Raw genomic sequence first — 22,626 nt, 5'->3', positions numbered from 1 at the left:
CTCCATCCCTGTCTAGGTGTTGCAGCAGCATCACGCCCAGCTGCTGGCTTGCACACAGGCTCCTGGAGGAAGCTGCCCTGGATAGAAGGACTGGTTAGTATTTGCCTGGGGCATATAGTTGTCCAAGAGACGGAAGTTTTTAGGTCCTTGTGGTGTCTTGCATTTCCAGAAATCTTACTTCAAATATTTTTCCAGATGCAAAATTCCTTGGATCCTTGTTTTAGAATGAATCTATTAACTAAACTGGATCCAGAAAAATCTATTAACTAAACTGGATCCAGTTTTGTTATTCAGAAACTTCACATTAAATTTAATGAATTCCTTTCTTTGTTCATGTATTAATGTCTGGGATTTGGCCCAAATCCTATATAAAATATACACAGAAAGAGAGAGAACAAGTAGCCTCTTTATGTAAACTAATCAAGAAGGAAATGAAGCCACCCAAATGTGGGCTATGCCATCTGTGATCTATGATAAATAGCAAAACTACAGTCATGTTTTTTCCTTAAATGTTAACTGTAAAACATAAAGTCCTTTTTATTAGCACCAGATGTCAAGAATGCTTATTAAAATGCTATGGTTTATTAAATAACATCATTTTAGACTCACTGAACTAGTAAAGACTCGTGTTTTTGCATTAGATTAAATGTCTACAATTCTGTATTACTCCTTCTATTTCAAATATATGAATGCTAATATACATATACCAAAATTTATATTTAGAAACAGATTTATGTATCATAGACAACACTGAAATATTTTTCAGTCCACAAAAGTGGATTTTCATTTGACTTTTATGTATAAAGTTTATTGAGATTTTTATATAGCAATGAAAATAAGCATTACATATCTCAGATCTATAGGAAATCAGGGAAGATTAAACAAAAATAAAAAGGATATTTAAAACTATATAATCTATCTTTTTAAGTGATTTTGGCTTTTATTATTTTTTTTCTTTTTTGCTTTCATCACATAGCTATTTGTGAGGAAATTGTGATCATCCCCGTCTCTTCCTTCCTTCCAGCTAAGAGTTAGTACAGCCGTTTCTCAGCCTGAGTCAGGGAAAGAATCGCTTTGATAATTAGACAGAAATCACTATATAGAATGTTTGCAGAAATAGAAAGTTTTGGGAACTGTCCTGCAAGGCTGTGCTTGGAATATTTTGAATTCAAATTTAAAGGGAATAGTGAGAATTTAGTATGGTAAATAAGGAACATTACATTTTCATTTTACTTCTTCATCAACTGATAGTTTGGTTAACTTCTTCTTCAAGCCTGTCTTGTCAAAATGACTCTGGAATTACAGATTATGATGCTTTGAAATATTTTATTTTCTTTTTTTAAACCCTATGCTTTTTATGCATAATTTGCACATGATCCATTGGGTAGCTAACATGAGGAGTGCTATAGTTCGGATATTTGATCCCTCAAAACTCATGTTGAAATTTAATTTCAATGTTGGAGGTGGGTGTCTAATGGGAGGTGTCTGGGTCACGGAGACCGATCCCTCATGAATAGATTAAAGCCCTTACTGGGGTTGGGGGGTGAGTGAGTTCTCACTTTATTAGTTCTTGTGAAAGCTGGTGGTTAAAAAGAGCCTGGCACCTGGCCCCTCTTCTGCTTCCTCTCTCCCTGTGATCTCTCTCTATACAAACTCCCCTTCACCTTCAGCCAGGAGTGGAACAGCCTGAGGCCCTTGCCCAGTTTTGAACTTTTCAAGATACCAGAACTGTGAGCCAAATAAACATATATGTAGCCTCAGGTATTTCTTTCTAGCAACACACAAATGAACTAAGACAAGGGTGATTTAGGAAAAGGTTATCTGAGATATAATTCACCTATAACAAAGTCAGCCATAAATTATTTGGGCCAAACTCGGTGTGTGATACATCCCATACACTTGTCCAAGGAAACTAACTTTCTAGTGGTAATCTAGTGATTAACCTTTTCTACTCATTGTTACTTAGACATTATCCAGAATATTCAAATCAAGGTTACTACTGAACATAATCTATTGAGTTTGAAACCAGCAGGTGGGTTCTGAATAAAGTAAAGGGCAGATAATAAAATAGCTTCCATGTTTACATGATGATTTATTTACTCTGGGATTTTTATCTACTGCTCTTGGTTTTAAAGGTTAACATGAGGACATTAGGAACAAATGGGCCCTTTGTTTTTCAGGAACAGCAGGTGTTGAAACTGCTCTCTAGTTTGACTAGTACAATAGTAGTTAATGTATTCATTGACTTGATTGATCATTACAAGCCCTAAGGGACATAGCCACCCCTCCAAAAAATTATCTGGATGTTTTTATGGTTACCTAGTGCAGTTCTGTATTTTAATCTGTCATATTTGGCTATGTGGACAAAGGATACATTACTGGGTACATTTGTTTCAAAAAGCGATTGCATTTTATATCCAGCCTTATCATAAAATAAATACCTAAGATGTTTTTAGACTGCCTGCATGAACATGGATTTATAATTACTATGGCTTTGGAGGTATTACAAAATTAACACTTTCTGGGGGATCTCAGCAAATGAGGCAAATGACTTTTTAAAAGTTTTTACTGTTATATTATTATTATTTTTAGGGACAGGATCTCACTCTGCCATGCAGGCTGGAGTGCAGGGGTGCGAACACCGGCTCACTGCAGCCTCAACTTCCTGGGTTCAAGTGATCCTCCTGCCTCAGTCTCTCTAGTGGCTGGGATTACAGATGTGAGCCATCACACTGGCTAATTTTTTCTTTCTTTTTCTTTTTTTTTTTTTTTTTTTGTAGAGACAGGATCTCCTGTTTCCCAGGCTGATTCCAAACTCCCTGCCTCAAGTAATCCTCCCACCTTGGCCTCCCAAAGTACTGGGATTACAGGTGTGAGCAACTGCACCTGGCCTGCAAATTACCCTTAAGTGTACCTCAAAGGAATTTACAGCTAATTGAGAAGGAAATGAAGCCACCCAAATGTGGTTTATGCTATCTGTGGTCTGTGATAAATGGCAAGACTACAGTCATGTTTTTTCCATGAGAATTATCCATGAGATAATTCTTACAGTTCTAGAGTTCCTGAATCTCCAATATAGACCACTTACCTGCTCCAAGCCACCTATACAACAGAAAGGGTTAAGCACCTACCATAGTGCTAGAAATGTGTTTATCTATATACTGACTAAGCACTCGGCAAATGTTTAGTGAATAAAATACCCAGAGAAAACCCACTGGTGGTCGAGAGACACGTAATCTAACTATACTGACATCAGTGAATAAGTGACATCATTTCACATCTGCTCCAAAGTGTACCCTTCCTTCATGTTTATAGAGCTAGCTATAATCTCAGGATTATTAGGTTAGTATGAATAACTATCCCCCCAATAGTAGCAATTTTCTAAAATTGTCTATCCATAAGTTGCATTTTGGATCTTAGAGATAGCCTCTTTTTTTTTTTTTTCCTTTTTTTTTTTTTGAGACTGAGTCTTGCTCTGTCTCCCAGGCTGGAGTGCGGTGGCACAATCTCAGCTCGACTCGCTGCAGCCTCCACCTCCTTGGTTCAAACGATTCTCCTGCCTCAGCCTCCCAAGTATCTGGGATTACAGGCGCATGTCACATGCCCAGCTAATTTTTGTATTTTCAGTAGAGACGGGGTTTCATCATGTTGGCCAGGCTGGTCTTGAACTCCTGACCTAGTGATCCACCCGCCTTGGCTTCAGAAAGTGCTGGGATTACATGCGTGATCCACCGCACACGGCTGAGATATCCTCTTAATGTGTTATATTGCTAAGTTCTAAAGAGTTTCTATTTGGATTTCCAAACAGAGGGGTTTGAAGTAGAAAGCAGCAGGAGGTTCAACATACTGGGTTCCAATAGAGTGTGTGCTTCTAGTGTATTTTTTTGGGCGGGGGAACCTTTTTATTAATTGTTATGAATTCACGTAACATAAAATTTATCATCCTAACCATTTTTAAGTGTACAGTTCAGTGGTATTAAGAACATTCAGATTGCTATGCAACCATCACCACTGTCCATCTCCAGAACTCTTCATCTTGTAAAACTGAACCCTGTACCAATTAATCAATAACTCCCTATTCCTTCTTCCCCTAGCCCCTGGCATCCTGTGATTTTAAATGAAAAATATTATGTTAAAATATTGCTATATAATCCAGAAAGAAGAATATGTTCACCATTATATTTATGAATGTTTTACAATTAACGTATTACAGAAAATGGGTGTTATGTATTTATTTTTTGCCTCATCAATTTTCCTGGGAAATGAGGGCCCCTATGTCTCTGCTTGTGATGTTTTATGTACTACTAAAATGGTAGATACATGAGGGGCTCATTTTTAAATATCTCTAACATCTTTGAACTTCAGTACTATTTTTCAAGTATTTTTCATTTTTCAAAACACTAACTTTTGTCGCTTTAATTTCAGATCATTAGTTTCTCCTTTTTGGTCATCATGATACCTCACCCTTGAGATAGATGTTCATATTCTGTACACATATACATGTTTATCAAATTCACACTCTGTGTACCTTTTAAATAGTCTACATGTAGGACAAAATAATGCTTGGCCATACTTTTGTCAAATATTCTCTCTGGAATTCCTATTTCAGTTGGGTTGCGTTGATTTATTTTGGAATCAAGTAATCTGACTTTCCGTTCTTGTGCCAAGGATTATTTTTTATTATTATTATTAATGTATGAGTAGCTCTGTTAGCACTCCATCTCAAGATGTGGTTGAGAAAGCATACTTCTGTGTTTTGTTTCCTTTTCAAGCCCTGAGGCTTAAATTTTTCGGCAGCAATTGCTCTTAGCTCGTAAGTGAGAATTTTTAAAAGGTTGAACTGGAAGAATTCTACTGGGTTATTTCTAATTTATATGATTGTCAGAACATTATTGTATTTAGAAAATAATGCTTAATATTTTATTGTGTTCAAGTAATACAACCTACTCTACTTTCTAAGTTTATTTCTCATTCCAGGTCAAATAGTCATTAAATATATTTGCTTCCAGACCAAGTCAGAACCACTGATACTAGTTTAAAAATATGGAGGGATCTTTTCCCTTCTGTGTGGCACAGATGTCTGAAGTTGCACCATTACAGGTTCATTTATTGGTGTTTATTGTCAAATGATGTCCCTTTAATATGTGAATATCCTTGGGAAAAGTGGATCTTATTGTCACTCATCAACTCTTTTGTGGATTTGCTTTTTCCTGGGGCAAGTATAAGCACAGGCATAGAATATAGGGAGAGACACAAACAGTGGGATGGGAAGGAACTGCCGTATCAAGGACAAAGCTTGAACTGCGTCATCATTTTGCCTCTTTCCTGACTGACCCTTGTAGAGTACTGTTTCCCTGATACTTTGGAAAAGTTAATAAACATAAGCATCTGTTTTTCAGAATTTCCTTCAGCATAATCAACCAATATGTATTGTATACCTTTTCTCTGCTACACGTGGGGCTCAGGACATCCCCTGAATTTTTGTACTTACTCCTCAAAGCAACCCCATTTTACTGATGAGGAAATGAGGCTTAGAGAAATGTGATCACTTTTTTAAGGTCTACAGCTAGCAACTGTTTTTCTGATTGCTCAACATATGATCTTAACCACACAACTGTATTTATTCTTAGAGTAATGGCGAATCATTGAAGGATTTTAAGAAGATGGAAGTGATCACATTGTTTTTGAAGCAATCACACTGGCTGAGAATAGGTTGGAGAGAAATAAGACTAGAATTGGACTAAGAAGTTAAGAAACTATTGCAGTTTTCTAGGTAATACCTGAATGTTGCCCAGGAGGTGGCAGCAGGGATGAAAAGAAGCAGATGGATTCAAGCAACATTTGGAAGTAGGCTTCAGCAGGATTCAGTGAGGACAGGAAGGAGTCAAGGGTGATCTTTGAGTTTCTGATTTGAACAAACAGGTAGATGGAAACACTATTCACCAAGACAGAGGGAACACAGAAAGGGGATCTGTATGTGTGTGTGGACAAGGAGGTGGAGGAGGAGGTGGGAGGGGAGGAGAGGATGTTGAGTTTTGGACACGGAGTTTGAGGTATCTGATGTGAAATGTCCAAATGCAAATGTGCAATCAACAGTTTGCTCATGGTCAGTCACTGTGGCTCATGCCTATAATCCCAGCACTTTGAGAGGCCGAGGTGGGCGGATCACTTGAGGTCAGGAGTTCGAGACCAGCCTGGCCCTGGGTGACAGAGTGAGACTCTATCTTAAAAAAAAAAAAAAAAAAATTTGCTCTGTTTTCCTGGAGCTTAAGGAAAGACCCCTAAGTTGGAGATCTAAATCTGAAGGTTATCAGAATATGGATGGAAAGTAGATGAGATCACCCTGGAAGCAGTTACAAAGTGAGAAGAGAAGAAGGGCCAGGACCCATCCCTAACAAAACAAAATAAAACTAAAGTAAATGAAATCAACATGTAAGACAAGCATATGACAAAAGGAGAGTCTACCATGAAAATGATAAGGAACAAGCAGAGGGGTAGAAAAGACAGCAAGGACAGCATGGGATTCAGAAGGCTAGAAGGATAAAGTTTCGGAAGGGAGGAGTAGTCATCACCGGGCCTGTGATGTCACTGAGAGACACAGTGAGGCAGGGCCTGGGTTTAGCACTGAGGAGACTGTTGGTGGCACCAGGGCCCTGGAGCAGTGGATAAAAACTAGACTTTAGTCTTCTTCTCAGTTATTAAATAGACACATGGTATCATGTAAATCTTTTTTTTTTTTCCCTCGCTCTGTCGCCCAGGCTGGAGTGCAGTGACACAATCACAGTTCACTGCAACCTCTGTCTCCCAGGCTCAAGAGATCCTCCCACCTCAGCCTTTCAAGTAGCTGCGACTGCAGGCACATGCCACCATGCTCGGCTAATTTTAAAAATTTTTTGTAGAGCAGGGTGTCTCGCTATGTTGCCCAGTCTGGTCTCGAACTCAGCTTAAGCCTGGAACTTCCACCTAGGCCTGCGAATTGCTGGGATTACAGACATGAGCCACTGCACAAGGCCTGTATTGTATAAATCTTTACTTAAGTCAGAGAAAAATAAATGTAATGCATCTTCCCCATGAATGAGTATTTTGATGACTTTTATGATTCCTGATGATTTGTTTGGTTCCTAAAATCATTCAATCTTCATGCCTCAGTTGGTATTTTATTTTCATTTCTGGAGGCCATTTGGTTCTAATTTTACAATCTTATTTTTTGTCTCAAACTCAATATTCTTGACAAAAGTGGTATAATTTTGAGATATTAAGAGTGATACTGTTTTTTTTTTTTTTTCCACAGGTGCTCTCCGATAAGAGACCCAAAGAAAGAGCGGGTAAGTCTCCCTGAGAAAATGTTTTCCTGTTTATGTATAAAAGTTGTTTGGAGAGCTTTGCTTCATCCCTATAAATTTAAACATGCCATAAGTGTCATTGAATCATGGATGCAAAGCTGATGGATACAGTATGATGTTAAATCAGAATATGACCTGCATTTTGAAAATTGGAAAAGTTCATTGGGTTTTCTCTAGTCCTCATGCAGCCATGCTGCCGAGTTTATCTCCATTTTGTAAGGTTGGTTTTACACAGAAAGAAATTGCTTTGCATAACCAGTCTTTATCTTGAAATGTATCTTATAAGTTAAGCAGGAATTAAGTAAAAGATTGCACCTTTACTGACACATCTGCTTAGAAGGTAAGGCCTCTCGAAAATAAGGCATATATGAGGGTAGTGATTTATTTGCATAGCTTTTGTATTTGGAAATGTTCTGTATAAATCTGAATACTTGACAGCTTTATTTGTGGAATTTCTTATTTTAATGACTATGTAAACTAACAGCTAACCACTCTTGAATCACCACATCTTACCAACTCTTTAGCAGCTGTTGTTGTACTTTTCATTTGAACAGTCATTATGGATACGACATTCCGAAATCTCCATATCAGTCTTCACTTCATACGGTCATTTACATACTTATACATAGAAAGGAACCCCTTCAAAGCCCTTTGTGTGATTCCACTGTGTGTATTCTTCATATCCTGTAGATAGTGTATTGCTGGACTTGAAAGCTAACACTTTTCTCTGAGTTTACATCTTTAAAGCCCGATTTTGAAGTCTCTTGTCAAATAATGCCTCTAAAAGCAATAGTGTGATGCTACCCTTATCTGCATTGTTGCCAGCATTATTTCCATTTTTATATACTCACTTTTCTATAATCTGTTGAGAACCAGTTTCAGTTCATTATTCAGACACCCAAGATCTCAGCTTCATTTATGCTTAGGATGAGCATTGGATCTCTGGGATATAGTCATCTGCTGTTCTTCCAACTCTTGGGGAGATTTGCAAGGAGGCCTTTACACTGGGCCTTCTGGCAAGAATGACTGGCTAGAATTTTGTCAGGAAAATGTCTTTAGTGAGTGTGCCGGGCTATCAGCTGTCCAACCAAACAACGAGGCAGAATGTGTTCTAGCCATTCTGAGAAATGCTTGTAGCATCAAATGTGTATAATTTTTGTCCATTACCACTTTTATATTTGGGACTTCACTATATATAACCCTGAACCACCTGGCAGCTAAGTGGGAAATAAGCACAGACCTCTTTTAAAATCATATGAATGTGTCCAAATAGTAAATTATGACATAAGTAGAATCTCTGTGCTTCGTCTCTCTTGTTGAAATTCCAACTTGAATTCAAGGAGTTGACACTGCATTTACATCAGCAAAGAATGTGCTTCACTCCAGAAATGACCAAAAAAGGGATTTACACTAATGAGCAGCTTTTAGACAAACAAAGTATTTCCCCTGGAGATTTGATAACTAGAATGATAGGTCTATTTTCTTCATTTCATAAGCACATTCAACTTATTATAGCAAAGGAATATTTTTTCACCATGTAAAAGCTACAATCAAGAAAGTAAGAAACAACCGTAGTTAACTTCTGGGTGGAAATGACAAGTACATTTCTAACAAATTAAATCTCTGTGAGGAAGTTCAGCCATGGAGGCTCTGAAGTGGTATCATAGTCCTAGATTGGATGTGGAGCTTACCTGTGGGTCTTCAGGTATCACGCATGAGAGTTCAGTCTACTACAGCCTGAATATGTAGCTGTTTAACCACTCTGTCGTTCAGTGTTTCATTTTGGCAGGGGAAAAAAATTGAACAGGCAAGCAGGCCAGAAAATCTAGAAGAGAGTCAAATCAATTTTCACATAAATATTTATGGAAAGCACTCGGGGGGAAGGAAATATTGGTGAAGGATATCCGAGAACAATTTTTCTGAACACATAAATCAAAGGAGAATTATAGAAGCCTAATTCCAATTTCCCTGTAGATACAAAACAGTCCATAAGTCTGTGTTTTTTCATTACAGTCCCGCCTTTTTTAACTTCATCTTTCAAATTAAATTATTAATAATTTAAACTTTTGATGCTCATTCCTTCCTGCTGTTTGTAAATCGTAAAGTCAACTGCCCTCATTCCTAATTTGACTTTCCATCATTGCTTCTTAATTGGAGTGTCCAAGAGCTTTGCTCTATTTTAGCAGAAATAGAATATGGTAGTCAGACTGAAGCGGCCCCTCCATATATAAAGATGGAAGGTGGAATGTGACGTAGCAGGAGGATGTCACCCTGACCCACTATTGACCCTTGCGAGGTGATTCCTGGTGATTCTTTCTTGTGTTTTAAAACTGCCTGATTCACATTTTCCTCTGGTCTCAGTCACTGATCGGGGTAAATGTGAAACCCAAAGTAAAAGAGATTCCAGCAGAAAAGCACAGGCACAATAAGGTGGTTTAAAGGCCAGTCGTTACTGCTTTCACCACAGATCAAAAGAGAATGCCACTCTTTTCTAAGCAGTTTAAGCTGTCCACCGGGACGAAAAGATCTCAGCCTAGTGATGAAAGAAACATCTACTACAGCAACAGTGGAATATTTCCTCCCAGTTTATGCCTAGTATGCTGTGGTCTTTATTAGATAAAAATTCGCAATAGAAATGAATGTTATATATTGTAATATAGTTTGCTTAATGGAATGAAAAGTTAATTTATTTTTGAAGAGTAAATATATACATAAATATACACATACTATAAAATTAACCCAAGTAGTGGTGGTTGACTTAATTTGTTTTTTAATTGCTCTTCTCATTATATGTGTTATCATTTCTTTAAATGTGTAAATAGGAGACTAAAGCCAAATTACAGTGTTGTTCACTGTCAAGAATATTTGAATCTCACATTGATGTATCATTCTATGTGTGCAACATACTGTTCATTTAAAGATTGTAAAAAAAATTTCTTTGGTTTAGAAAACAATTTTAAAACCTAAGGAAAATAAAATCACATCTGAAGAAATCACATTTTTTTTTTTCTCTGAGTAATTTCATTAGGGCAATAGGGACAATTCTTCTTAGAACAGTTTCAAAAGAGGCTTCATGGACATAGCTATTCATCCTTCCTCCAAGAGCTATAATTACTTCTCGCCTTCTCAGCTTCATTGTGTTATGGCGTTTTGTTAGGCACATTATCAAGAATATGAAGGATCTGTCAGGAACAGAATTTCACAAGAGTTAGAAGTATAGAGTATGTAGGAAATCAAAAGTACTAGCCAAATCCAATTATTATGAAGAAAATCATGTAATATATGGAGTGTACCTATTCTTCTGTTTCACTAGAATTTAATTGTAGTGACAAATATCTGAGCCCAACAGATTTTTGGTACCCTTTATCAATTCCAATATGAAATTATAACTTCAATTTAGTTAATTAAGTATCTGTTGAACATTACTATGTTCCTTGCACTGTGCAAGGCATTAGCAATACAAAGATAAAGTGAGATAAAATTATCCCTCCTTCAAGAAGCTTGACTAAATTAAATTCTCTCTCTAGATTTTTCCGGTGAAAGCATAGCCTTTAAAAAAGTAAATTTATAACTATTTCATGAAATTTACAGTAATTTAGTAAGATTTTTAAATTGTGATTTCCTATGACTATACATACAGACAATTACCATTCTGTAGTAATACAACCACATGAGGCAAAAAGAAAGCATCAAAGTGTGCCAAGAAGAACCTTAGTTTTATTTGATTTTAATTAGTGGGAATCTCTATCTTGATGCAAGTGCCACATAAAGCTTAGGAGCTTTATAAATCTAGTTAAAATACAATCTTTCCCTCCATATTTGAGATGTATCAGCTTATTCCCTTGAAAGTTATTCTGAGTACTTAGTTATAGCCCTTGCAAGCTGCCAACTTAAATACAGATAGGGAAAAGGAGAGTGTTTTCAATCCACCATTCCTACCTCTCACAGTGGAATCCATGGACTTCTCCTGGGCAAAGTGCCCCAAACATCTGCTGAAGAGCCTTGAGTAGCAGGGAAGTCAAGGAAGCTGCCCAACTAACAAATATGAAATTTATGTTTGGCCTTAAGATTTCAGGTGACTTTTGCATTGCTGTCCCCTAACTCAGCTTGGCTGTCTCCTTCTCTTAAAGCCTAAATGCCACCTGTTTTAAAAATCCTTCTCTGCTCACTCTAGCTAAAGAGGTTGACTCCTTCCCCAACTAGTTTCTATGGCTGCAATCTCCGTTTCTTCAGAGCACTTGTCAGAACTTATAGTTTCCTTCCTTCCTCCCTCCCTCCCTCCCTTCCTTCCTTCCTTCCTTCCTTCCTTCCTTCCTTCCTTCCTTCCCTTTCTCCCTCCCTCCTTCCTTCCTTCCTTTCCAATAGACTAGAAGGTCCCTGTCTTGTTCACTATTTTATCCCTTGCTTCCAATAGACTGCTGCCATACAACAGGTGCTGAAAAACATTTGCTGACTAAATGAACCCCTAAACAATAGATTTTTATATAATAAAGTTAAGTGCCACCAAGAAAAGTAAATGCAGCAGGAAGATCTCATGTTTATCTGGTGGCTTTGCGGCCCTCTTTGCACATTGCCAAATACCCCAGTTTAAAGAGAATTAAGTCCAAGATACTAGAGGAATACAGATCCGTATTGACTGAGAGCTTTCATGAGCCAAGAAAGCATTATGAGACATTGACATTCTTTATGTATATTCATTAAATCAGTCCTCAAAACAACACTATATCATTGGAAGTATTGTCCTCACTTTATGTGTATAAAACAGTAAGGGTCAAAATTAAATTGCTCAATGATTGTCTTAAGTTGGAACTTAAATCTGGTTCTGTTTGATTTCTTTTTCTTTTTCTTTTTCTTTTTCTTTTTTTTTTTTTTTTTTGAGACGGAGTCTTGCTCTATCATCCAGGCTGGAGTGCAGTGCCGTTATCTAGGTTCACTGCAACCTCCGCCTCCCGGGTTCAAGCAATTCTCCTACCTCAGCCTCCCAAGTAGCTGGGATTACAGGTGCACGCCACCATGCCTGGATAATTTTTGAACTTTTAGTAGAGATGGGGTTTCGCCATGTTGGCCAGGCTGGTCTTGAACTCCTGACCTCAAGTGAACTCCTGGCCTCCTAAAGTGTTGGGATTGCAGGCGTGAACCACTGTGCCTGGCCTCTTATTTGATTTCTAAGACTGTGTACCTTTCACTAAACAAATACTCTCCAAAGCATATTATGGAGGGCTGACTATTGACTAAGGTGCTACTGCTTGTCCATCCACCAACTTCTACTACTGTGTGTACTGGATTCGTAAATTTATTGAGTGGGCACTGCAATTCATTACAAAGAATGCATAGAAGAAAAACAGTGCCTTCTCTGAAGGAACTCATCACAAATAGGGGAAGAGAATAAGGAAATACACAGAGGGGGCAAACACACAGCCATTTTCTATGATATTTCTCCTGTTACTCAGAGGGTCAGCATGACAGGGACACAGGCCATGTTTTTAAAATCAAGGAAACATTATTTTTATGATTATAGTTAATGAATCCTCCTTTGAATGTTCCTTGTAAATATTCAGTGTTTACAAGAGAATAACCTCTGAAAAACAAAACTAAAGAACACAAGAGGTGTGATCTCTGTTTTAGCAGAGACATAATATGGTAATCATACTGAAGCAGCCCCTCCATATACGCAGATAGAAAGCAGAATGTTACGTAACAGGAGGATGTGGCCCTGGCCCACTGTTGACTCTTGCGAGGTGATTCGTGGTGATTCTTTCTTGTGTTTTAAAACTGCCTGATTCACATTTTCGTCTGGAACCCTATGTAATGAGATTGTTGCTGCTGTTGCTTCTAGAGAGTATTTGAAGGAAGCTAGACTTGAACAAATTCTAACTAAAGACAAAGCAGTTCCTGGTTTCTCCCTTTTGAGGTCTTCCGGGGGATAGGAGCAGTTCTTCTAGAGGATGGGGGACCTTGAAAAAATGAGATTATGACCAGAAAGCAGAAAAGCAGAAAGTAATTACAATACTTAGTAGGAACTTTGTTGGCAACAGAGAAAGAATATTATCTTGTTAAAAGAATCCTTCCTTAGTATCATCAATAATTTCTTCAATCAGAAGCACGGAAGTATCAATTTATTTTGTTGTTCAAAGCCATTTGTTGTAAATACTAGACTTTTGCTGAAAAATATCCTTTTAATCTTCTCATTTGTTCCATGATTTGAAAGGAAAACAATAAAAATTGTCTATTCAATAGCATGGTTTTATCTTACTGTTTGAGGTTTAAAAAAATGGGTCTCTCTACTTTTATTTATGGCATATTGTTTTATTAAGTAATATAAATGTAATGGTGAAAATAAAGCATTATTTCATTTTTTAGATTCTATAGTATGCCCACATCTTCTAAATCGTTTTGAGACTAGTTAATGTTTATTTTTATTGTTCTTGAAACAGCAATCTCTGTAAAAAGTGCATTAAAGAAAATACAAACATTAAAAAGCAGCCATAATTTTTGCTTCTGAAAATGCCTTTTATAAGTATGTTATGTGCAAGCATATAATCTTGAAAGTACTATTCATACCCCATTATCTTCATTGTGATTTTCATATAAATAAATATAGTACCATAGAAAATTTTAAATCACCTATCATACTGACTGCAGTATTGCTACAGATAACTTTGAAATACATTAATCTCTGGCAACTAATTCAGTCTTTGGAAATACTGGTAGATGTAAATGACTTCTTACAGGCTTAGGTTGTTTTGTGAAGCTGTCCCTTCCCCCAGGCAACCGTGCAATTGTCCTGTTGAGAATGTGGACCCTTTTGTAAGGCACTGGTCTAACCTAAAGAGCTGAACAGATGTTAAAAAAAAATCACTCCACATAATTTTTCTAGAAATTAATTATTGAATACTATTCTATTAAATCCTATTAATTTGTATTTCTAACTTTTCCTAACATCTTTTCTCTAAGAAGAAAAGAAAGATTCCAAAACTATATTAGAATATAGACACCATCAGCAAAAGCTCGTGAGTGACTGTGGGTCCTCTTTTCTCCTCTCTCTCCCAGCATCAGAACCTTCTAACCAGAGCCATCCATACTGCAGACAAGGCACTACCTCTCCTCCTTTACTTCCCAATACCTTAACCACCCCTATTTTTCCTTGAGCGTATCCTGCTCTTTTATACCTTAGAGACTTGAAGACAAGGTGTTCCTTGACTTCTCTACCTGGTTGACTCTGATTCAGGTTCACGGGGCCGGATCAGACGCCAAGTCCTCTGCTGAACTTTCCCTTGATCTCTAAGCAGAGTGCCAGTCACAGGATACTTTGTAACAGTTCTATCATTGCCCCTGTAACATTCTGTAATTTCGATAGTAAGCCCCATGGGGGAAGGTACAACAGCTTATGTTCTCAGTATCCCTGGCCCACCACCTCTTAGACCTTTGATATATTTTTTGAATGAATGAAATAATTATTTATATTTATGACAATCCTGTGAGGTAAGCAATATAACTATTATCTTGATTTTACAGAAACTGAGGTTAATAGATTTTAAATGGTGTGTCAAATTTTGCACATCTATTAACTGGTAGGCAAAAACTAAGACCAAAGCTTTAATAAAATACATTTTCTAGCACTCTAGTATTGGGTATTGATATTGATTAAATATTTCCCATGATTTAATTTTAAGCATAGTTATTTTCAAAGACATATATTCCGTAACAATGCCATCTAATAGAAATATAATGTGAGCCAAATATGTAATTTAAAATTATCCATAAGTTTCATTAATAAAGGTGAAAATAATTTTAATAACATTTTATTTAGCCCAGTATCTCTAAAATATCATTTTAACATGTAATTGAAATAAAAATTATTGAGATTTTGTATTCTTTTTTATAATAATTATTAAAAATCTGGCGTGTATTTTACACTTACAGCACATCTTAATTCAGACTAGCCACATTTTTTATTAAACAATGTTTTATCGATGCATAATAGATAATACACAGTTCCGTGTTATATACATGTGATAATTTAATGCATTAGTATAATTTGTAAAGAACAAATAGAATAATTGGAATATCCATGACCTTAATTATTTGTCTTGTCTCTATGCTAGAAATATCCAAATTATTCTCTTCTAGCTATTTTGAAATATAGAATAGTTTATTGTAAACTATAGCCACCCTACTAATCTAGAATAGTAGGTCTTATTTATTTCTTCTATCTAACTCTGTATTTGTACCCATTAATCAACTTTTTTTCTTTTCTTTTCTTTTGTTTTTTTTTTGATGGATTCTTGTTCTGTCACCAGGCTGGAGTGCAGTGGCATGATCTCAGCTCATTGCATCCTCCGCCTCCTGGGTTCAAGCGATTCTCCTGCCTCAGCCTCCCGAGGAGCTGGGACTACAGGTGCATGCCACAATGCCTGGTTAATTTTTGTATTTTTAGTAGAGACGGGGTTTCAACATGTTGGCCAGGATGATCTTGATCTCTTGACCTCGTGATTCGCCCACCTCAGCCTCCCAAAGTGCTGGGATTACAGGCGTGAGCCACTGCACCCAGCTAATCAACTTCTTTTCATCTCCACCTCCCTTCTATCCTTCGTGGCCTCTGATAATCACCAGTCTATTCTGTCTTCATGAAATCCACTTTTTTAGCTCCCACATGAGTGAGAACATTCAATATTTGTCTTTCTGTGCTTGGGTTTTTTCACTTAAACTAATAGTTTCATTAATAAAACTTAAACTAATAGTTTAAGTGACCTCCAGTTCCACCTATGTTACTGCAAATGACAGGATTTTTTTTAATGACTGAATTATATTCCATTGTGTATATGTGCCACATTTCTTTATCCATTTATCCATTGAAGGGCACTTAGGTTGATTCCATATTTTGGCTATGTGAATAGTGCTGTAATAAACATGAGAGTGCAGATATCTTGTCAACATATTGATTTCCATTCTTTTGGATATATATCCAGTGGTGGAATTGATGGATCATATGGTAGCTCTATTTTTAGGTTTTTGAGGAACCTCCATGCTGTTCCCCATAGTGTACTAACTTACATTTCCAACCTTATACACAAATTCTAGTTTCTCCACATCCTTGCCAGCATCTGTTATTGTTGCCTGTCTTTTAAAAACGTATTTTAATTTTTCAGGGTACATAGTATGTGTATATATTTATGAGATACATGAGATATTTTGATACAGGCATGCAATGTGAAATAAGCACATCATGGAGAATGGGGTGTCCATCCCCTCAAGAATTTATCCTTTGAGTTACAAACAATCAAATTACTTTTCATTTTAAAATGTACAATTAAGTTAGTATTGACTACAAATATACAGTTAAGTTATTATGGCACACCCTGTGGCGCTATCAAATAGTAGCGCTCATTCATTCTTCCTATTTTTTTGTATCCATTTATCATCCTCATTTCCTCCCCTGCCAGCACCCTGCTACCCTTGCCAGCCTCTGGTAACCATCCTTCTACTGCCTATGTCCACGAGTTCAATCGTTTTGAGTTTTAGATCCCACAAATAGTGAGAACATGGAACATTTGTCTTTCTGTACCTGGCTTATTTCACTTAACATAATGATCTCCCGTTCCATCCATGTTGCTGCAAATGGCAAGATCTCATTATTTTTTATGACTGAATAGTTCTCCATTGTGTGTATGTACCACATTTTCTTTCTTTTTTTTTTTTCGAGACAGAGTCTTGCTCTGTCACCCAGGCTGGAGTGCAGTGGCACAATCTTGGCTCACTGCCACCATGGCCAGCTAATTTTTTGTATTTTTAGTAGAGACAGGGTTTCACAGTGTTAGCCAGGATGGTCTTGATCTCCTGACCTCGTGATCCGCCCGCCTCGGCCTCCCAAAGTGCTGGAAGTATAGGCATGAGCCACCGCGCCCAGCGCTGTACCACATTTTCTTTATCCATCCATCTGTAGATGGACACTTAGGTTGATTCCAAATTTTAGCTATTGTAAACAGTGCTGTGACAAACACAGGAGTGTGTGTATCTCTTTGATGTACTGATTTCCTTTCTTTTGGGTTTATATCCAGCAGTGGGATTGCTGGATCACCTGGTAGCTCAATTTTTAGTTTTTTGAGAAACTTCCAAACTGTTTTCCATAGCTGTTGTACTAGTTTACATTCCCATCAGCAGTGCACAAGGGTTCTCTTTGCTCCACATTCACGCCAGCATTTGTTATTGCCTGTCTTTTGGATATAAGCCATTTTAACTCGGGTGAGATGATAGCTCTTTGTAGTTTTGATTTGCATTTCTCTGATGAGCAATGAGGTTGAGCACCTTTTCATATGCCTGCTTGCCGTTTACATGTCTCCTTTTGCGAAATGTCTATTCAAATCTTTTGCCCATTTTTTGATCAGATTATTCAATTTTTTCCTATAGAGTTGTTTGGGCTCCTAATAAGCTTCTAATAATTATCTATTCTGGTTATTAATCCCTTATCAGAGGGATAGTTTGCAAATATTTTCTCCCATTCTGCAGATTGTGTCTTCACTTTGTTAATTGTATCCTTTGCTGTGCAGAAGCTTTTCAACTGATGTGTTGCTGTGTTTTTGATAAAAGACATTTTAATTGGGATGAGATGATCTCTTCTTGCGTTTTTTATTTTCACCTCTCTAATGGTTAGCAATGTTAAGCATTTTTTCACATGTCTGTCGGCCATTTGTATGTCTTCTTTTGAGAAATATCTGTTCACGTCTTTCGTCCATTTTTTAATCGGGGTTTTCATTGTTGTTGAGTTTTTTGAGTTCCTTTTATATTTTTAACATTAACATCTTATCAGATGCATAGTTTGCCAATGTATTCTCTAATTCTGCGTGTTGTCTTTTTGCTCTGCGGTTTCCTCTACTGTGCACAAACTTTTTAGTTTGGTGTAATCTAATTTCTATATTTGTTTTGTTGCCCACACTTTTGAGGTTTTATCAAAAAAATCCTTGCATAGACCAATGACATGAAGATTTTCCCTGTGTTTTCATTTAGTGGTTTTGTTGTTTTGGGGTCTTACATATAAGTCTTTAATCCATATTAAGTCATTCTGTGTATATAATGATAGATAACAGTCTAGTTTTATTCTTCTGTATGTGTATATCCAGTTTTCCCAGAACCATTCATTGAAGAGGCTCTTTTTCCCCATTGTATGTTCCTAGTGCCTTTGTCAAAGCAGAGTTGGCTATAAATGTATGGATTTATGTCTGAGTTCTCTGTTCTGTTCCATTGGTCTATGTGTCTATTTTTATGTTACAGACTAGCCACATTTCTAATGCTCAATACCTATGTATAACTACTGGCTACCATTTTGAACAGCACAAGTTGTTGTTTGATTTGACCCTTGTGAAAAACAGTATTGGGTGAATTAATTTCAAGTAGAAAACAAGGCAATATCTTTGTGGCATGGCTCATGAAAACTGGCGTGCCACCAGTGTGGGTTATGTTATCTTTCCCTCCTTAAATCCTTTGACTTATTTAAGTCAAGTCCTCTTGACTTAAAATATTTGCAGGGATTATTGGTTTCCTTAATGGGTTTATTGAAAGCACTCCTACCATCCTCTGTAATCCAAAATATTATTTTTATGTTTTTTATTTGTTAATACAAAACTGATTAACACTCTTTTTGGAGGCAGAAAATATGGGCATTTGGGATAGATAGGCCTGAGTTTGAGTCTAGGTCCCTGTCACTTAATTAGCCTTGTGATTAAAAGCAAGGCACCTGTCTGTGTAAGTCTCATTTGCCTCATCTATTAATATGGATAAAAACATACCTATTGGGCATAATAATTATTAGTGTTAAATGAGATAATAATAAATGGAAACTTTTAATTTTGATGCCTGCACATGATCAATACATAATAACTATTACTTGCATTGTTATTATTGATAATAATTAGTTCTATACAGAGCTCTCATAACCACCTCTACCTAAAAGTTATATTTACTGAGTACCCAAACCATGCATGACAAAGCATTTTAATGGTGAATACAGGTTCATAAACTGAGAATAGAAGGAGAAGCCAAGGTGTTCTAACTTTATCTAAAATGTCAAAACTTACTCTTTATATGTAATCTTGAGTAAGACACATTCCATTGTCTCAGATAGAAAATGTGAAGAATGTTTTGTCATAATAATAGGAGTACTGTGACCCCTTAATACAACACATATTTCATAAAGAGTTTTAAAACAAATGAGTACACTCAATTTAGTCTTCTGAAGGGAAATTGACAGATAGCAAATACAAATATTTTCAAAAACCAATATGATGTCTCAAGTGTAATAAATAAAAGATAAATAATTTATAGTTAAATGATAACGTATTTAGTCTATAATGCTCAGCTTGACCACATTAGAAGATATAATGAAATAGCCCAGTGCTTATAATGAATAGTTTTGGATTTAAAAAAAAGTGAGAATATGAGAAGTGATTTGGCAGAAGAGTTATAGGTAAGTGAAAGAGTGGAGATAAGGGTGGAATTAGAATGAAACCAGGGTTCAGATGAGTAATAACAGGCAGACTTGTGTGTGATAGAAGGCAGAAGAACATAACCTTAATTAAAGTCAAGATTAGATGCTAAGACAAGTTGTCACTGTCAACGTGGAGAAAATGAGAAACTCTGATATTCTTGCAAATGAGCGGGGCTTTATTTGTGTATGATGTCAATAATTAATTTCATGTTATAAAATAGGACAGGGTAGAAACAAAGCATCACCAAAAATATATATGCATTCTTGAAATTCCACATGTCAGTGCATACGGTTAGTCTCATATGTAAAGACATTAGAGATCATTTTCTTCCACAGGCCACAGAAAAATAAGGATGGATTAGGAAAAGGAAGCTTTACTACAAGAAGCTATAGAGAAATTGTACAGTTTATGGAAGTAGTATTGAAAAGCCTAGATAACCCAAAAATAAATAAATGGTTTAAACATAGACTATCAGAGTCAACTTTCTAAAATAATGGCTAAATGAGAATATATGTATATATATTTGGACACAATAAAAACAACAATTACAGTAATTACAAATGCAGGTTACTTCTGATGTCTTAAACTGGTGGTCCCAATACCATGAATGACATCATCCTTGGTGACACGTCCTGTGATGGTGAACAGCTCTTCACAAAGTTATGAGCAAACTTCACAGTTTTTCCACCATTTCCATGGTACTGTCATTGCTGGAAAATTGAGTATATATTAAAACCATGTAAAAGCTGCTTTCTGTCTGTATGTAAAATAGAATAAGGGTCTAGTCTCAGAGAAGCTCAGATAATAACTAATGTGGCAGTAGATCTGGCAATCATGTAGAACGCAGGGCAAGTCTTCACTATCCAGTCCTGGTTTTCAGGATTGTCAGCATATGACAAGTGGCTACTAAGTTCTAATGGAAGATCCCAATCATTACAATAAACAAAAATGTACCACCTCATTTTTTCCCAAATGCACGCATTCTAGAAAGCATAGCATCTCCCTTGAAAATCATTGGCTTAGAGAGAAAGAGCACCCTGGCCCTTCAAGGCACCAATGTAGCAGCATGACTTAAGATTGCGGTCCCTCCTGGGATTGGGCTGAGCACACATTTGCTACCTGTTCCTTCAACTATGTGGTGCCTACCTCGGCGTGCCAGGTCTGACAGTTCCTAGGCACTTCAAATGCTTGCTGGACACTATGCTTGTTGGTGGCTTTGAAAGAAACTCTTTCCAAATAGGAGGCAGAGGCAAAGCATTCCTGATGCCTCCTCAACTTGTGAAAGAAGGCACCATGAAATAAATGCATATACACCATTTGAATGGCTTCCCTTTTCACTAAGTTCTTGTGTAGAGTGAGACTACAATTTTTGTTCATCCTCTCAGAGTTTCAATTAGATTTAAAGTCTTCTGGTATCTAGTCTTAGCACCAACATTCACATCAAAATCAGTCCGTCATTCAGTAACAATCAGCAGCTCAAATTAACAAACTTTCAGACACAGAAAGTTTTAATTCACTTTTTAAAGTCATCTGTTAACTGTGGAAGCAAACCACTTTCTCTGCTGGAAAATTTACCAAAGGCCAGCTTGACAGACTATGTCTATTTTGAGTAACATTGCAAGTTTTCTTAAAAGTAGAGTTGAGCTGCCTAATAAGGTACACGATGAATTGGACTTCTACGTGTAAAAATACATGCCTACCACTACTGCTATGTCCTTTTTTTGATGAGCAATTCCATGGCTCCTCATTACCCACAGGATGAAATCCAGAAAATTTGTCTGGCCATTAAAGATTCTAAAAAATCTAATTGCCACTCACAGCCCCCGGATGCTGCCAGAGGAACCTTACCTTGCTTCCTCCACTAGCTGCCTGAGCTTCCCTTCTCACAGGTGTTGCTTAGGCCAGACACAGGAGACCCCAGGCTTGCAATTGAACCCCTACTTGGTCACTTTAAGTGATCTCACTTTCAGAATTCGTTTCTTCATAACTACAAAGCTGAGGGCAATAATGTGCGCAGAATGCTTAGCACAGATCCTGGTGCACAATAGTTGTTTTAAAAGTACTAGTTCGTTTCTCCTGCCTTTTAAGGTCTTCATCTCACAATCCTGAAAAGCACTGTCCTGAAAAGCACTGTCTCTGAGACCAGCCCAAATTCCACTTCTGTAAAAATTTCCCTGAAGATTTCAGCTGGAAGCAATCATTCATTTATTAGATGGAGATACTGGTGAGAGAGGTTAAGTAGCTCAGAATTTCATAAGGGGTAATGAAAGAGCACAATTTCAACTTAGGTAGTCTGGCTCTGAGTCTGGGGTTTTTTGTTTTGTTGTTTTTTTGGTATAACAGATTTTTTTTTGTTAAAAATTTTTATTTATTTATTTTTATTATTATTATGCTTTAAGTTCTAGCGTACATGTGCACAACGTACAGGTTTGTTACATAGGTATACATGTGCCATATTGGTTTGCTACACCCATCAACTCCTCATGTACATTAGGTATTTCTCCTAATGGATACTCCCCCAGGTCCCCACCCCTCCGACAGGCCCCAGTGCCAGTGTGTGATGTTCCCCGCCCTGTGTCCAAGTGTTCTCATTGTTCAGTTCCCACCTATGAGTGAGAACATGCGGTGTTTGGTTTTCTGTCCTTCTGATAGTTTGCTAAGAATGATGGTCTCCAGCTGCATCCATGTCCCTACAAAGGACATGAACTCATCCTTTTTTATGGCTGCGTAGTATTCCGTGGTATATATGTGCCACATTTTCTTAATCCAGTCTATCATTGATGGACATCTGGGTTGGTTCC

The 22,626-nt window shown here is 37.0% G+C and overlaps 1 protein-coding gene across 2 annotated transcripts in view; it reads left to right on the top strand.

Moving 5' to 3' along the window:
• STARD13 (StAR related lipid transfer domain containing 13) overlaps positions 1–22,626 on the top strand; it is a 553,194-nt gene that overhangs the window by 207,920 nt on the left and 322,648 nt on the right. For both annotated transcript variants that reach the window (XM_021929385.2, XM_021929381.2), the window contains exon 3: positions 7,292–7,325. In XM_021929385.2, coding sequence (XP_021785077.2) covers positions 7,292–7,325 — 34 coding nt within the window. The remainder of the gene's footprint in view (positions 1–7,291; positions 7,326–22,626) is intronic.

Source organism: Papio anubis, chromosome 15, assembly GCF_008728515.1.
Source record: "Papio anubis isolate 15944 chromosome 15, Panubis1.0, whole genome shotgun sequence".
Taxonomy (NCBI): Eukaryota; Metazoa; Chordata; class Mammalia; order Primates; family Cercopithecidae; genus Papio; species Papio anubis.
The sequence above is the reverse complement of the archived record's forward strand: the minus strand, read 5'-3'. Positions and strand labels throughout refer to the sequence as shown.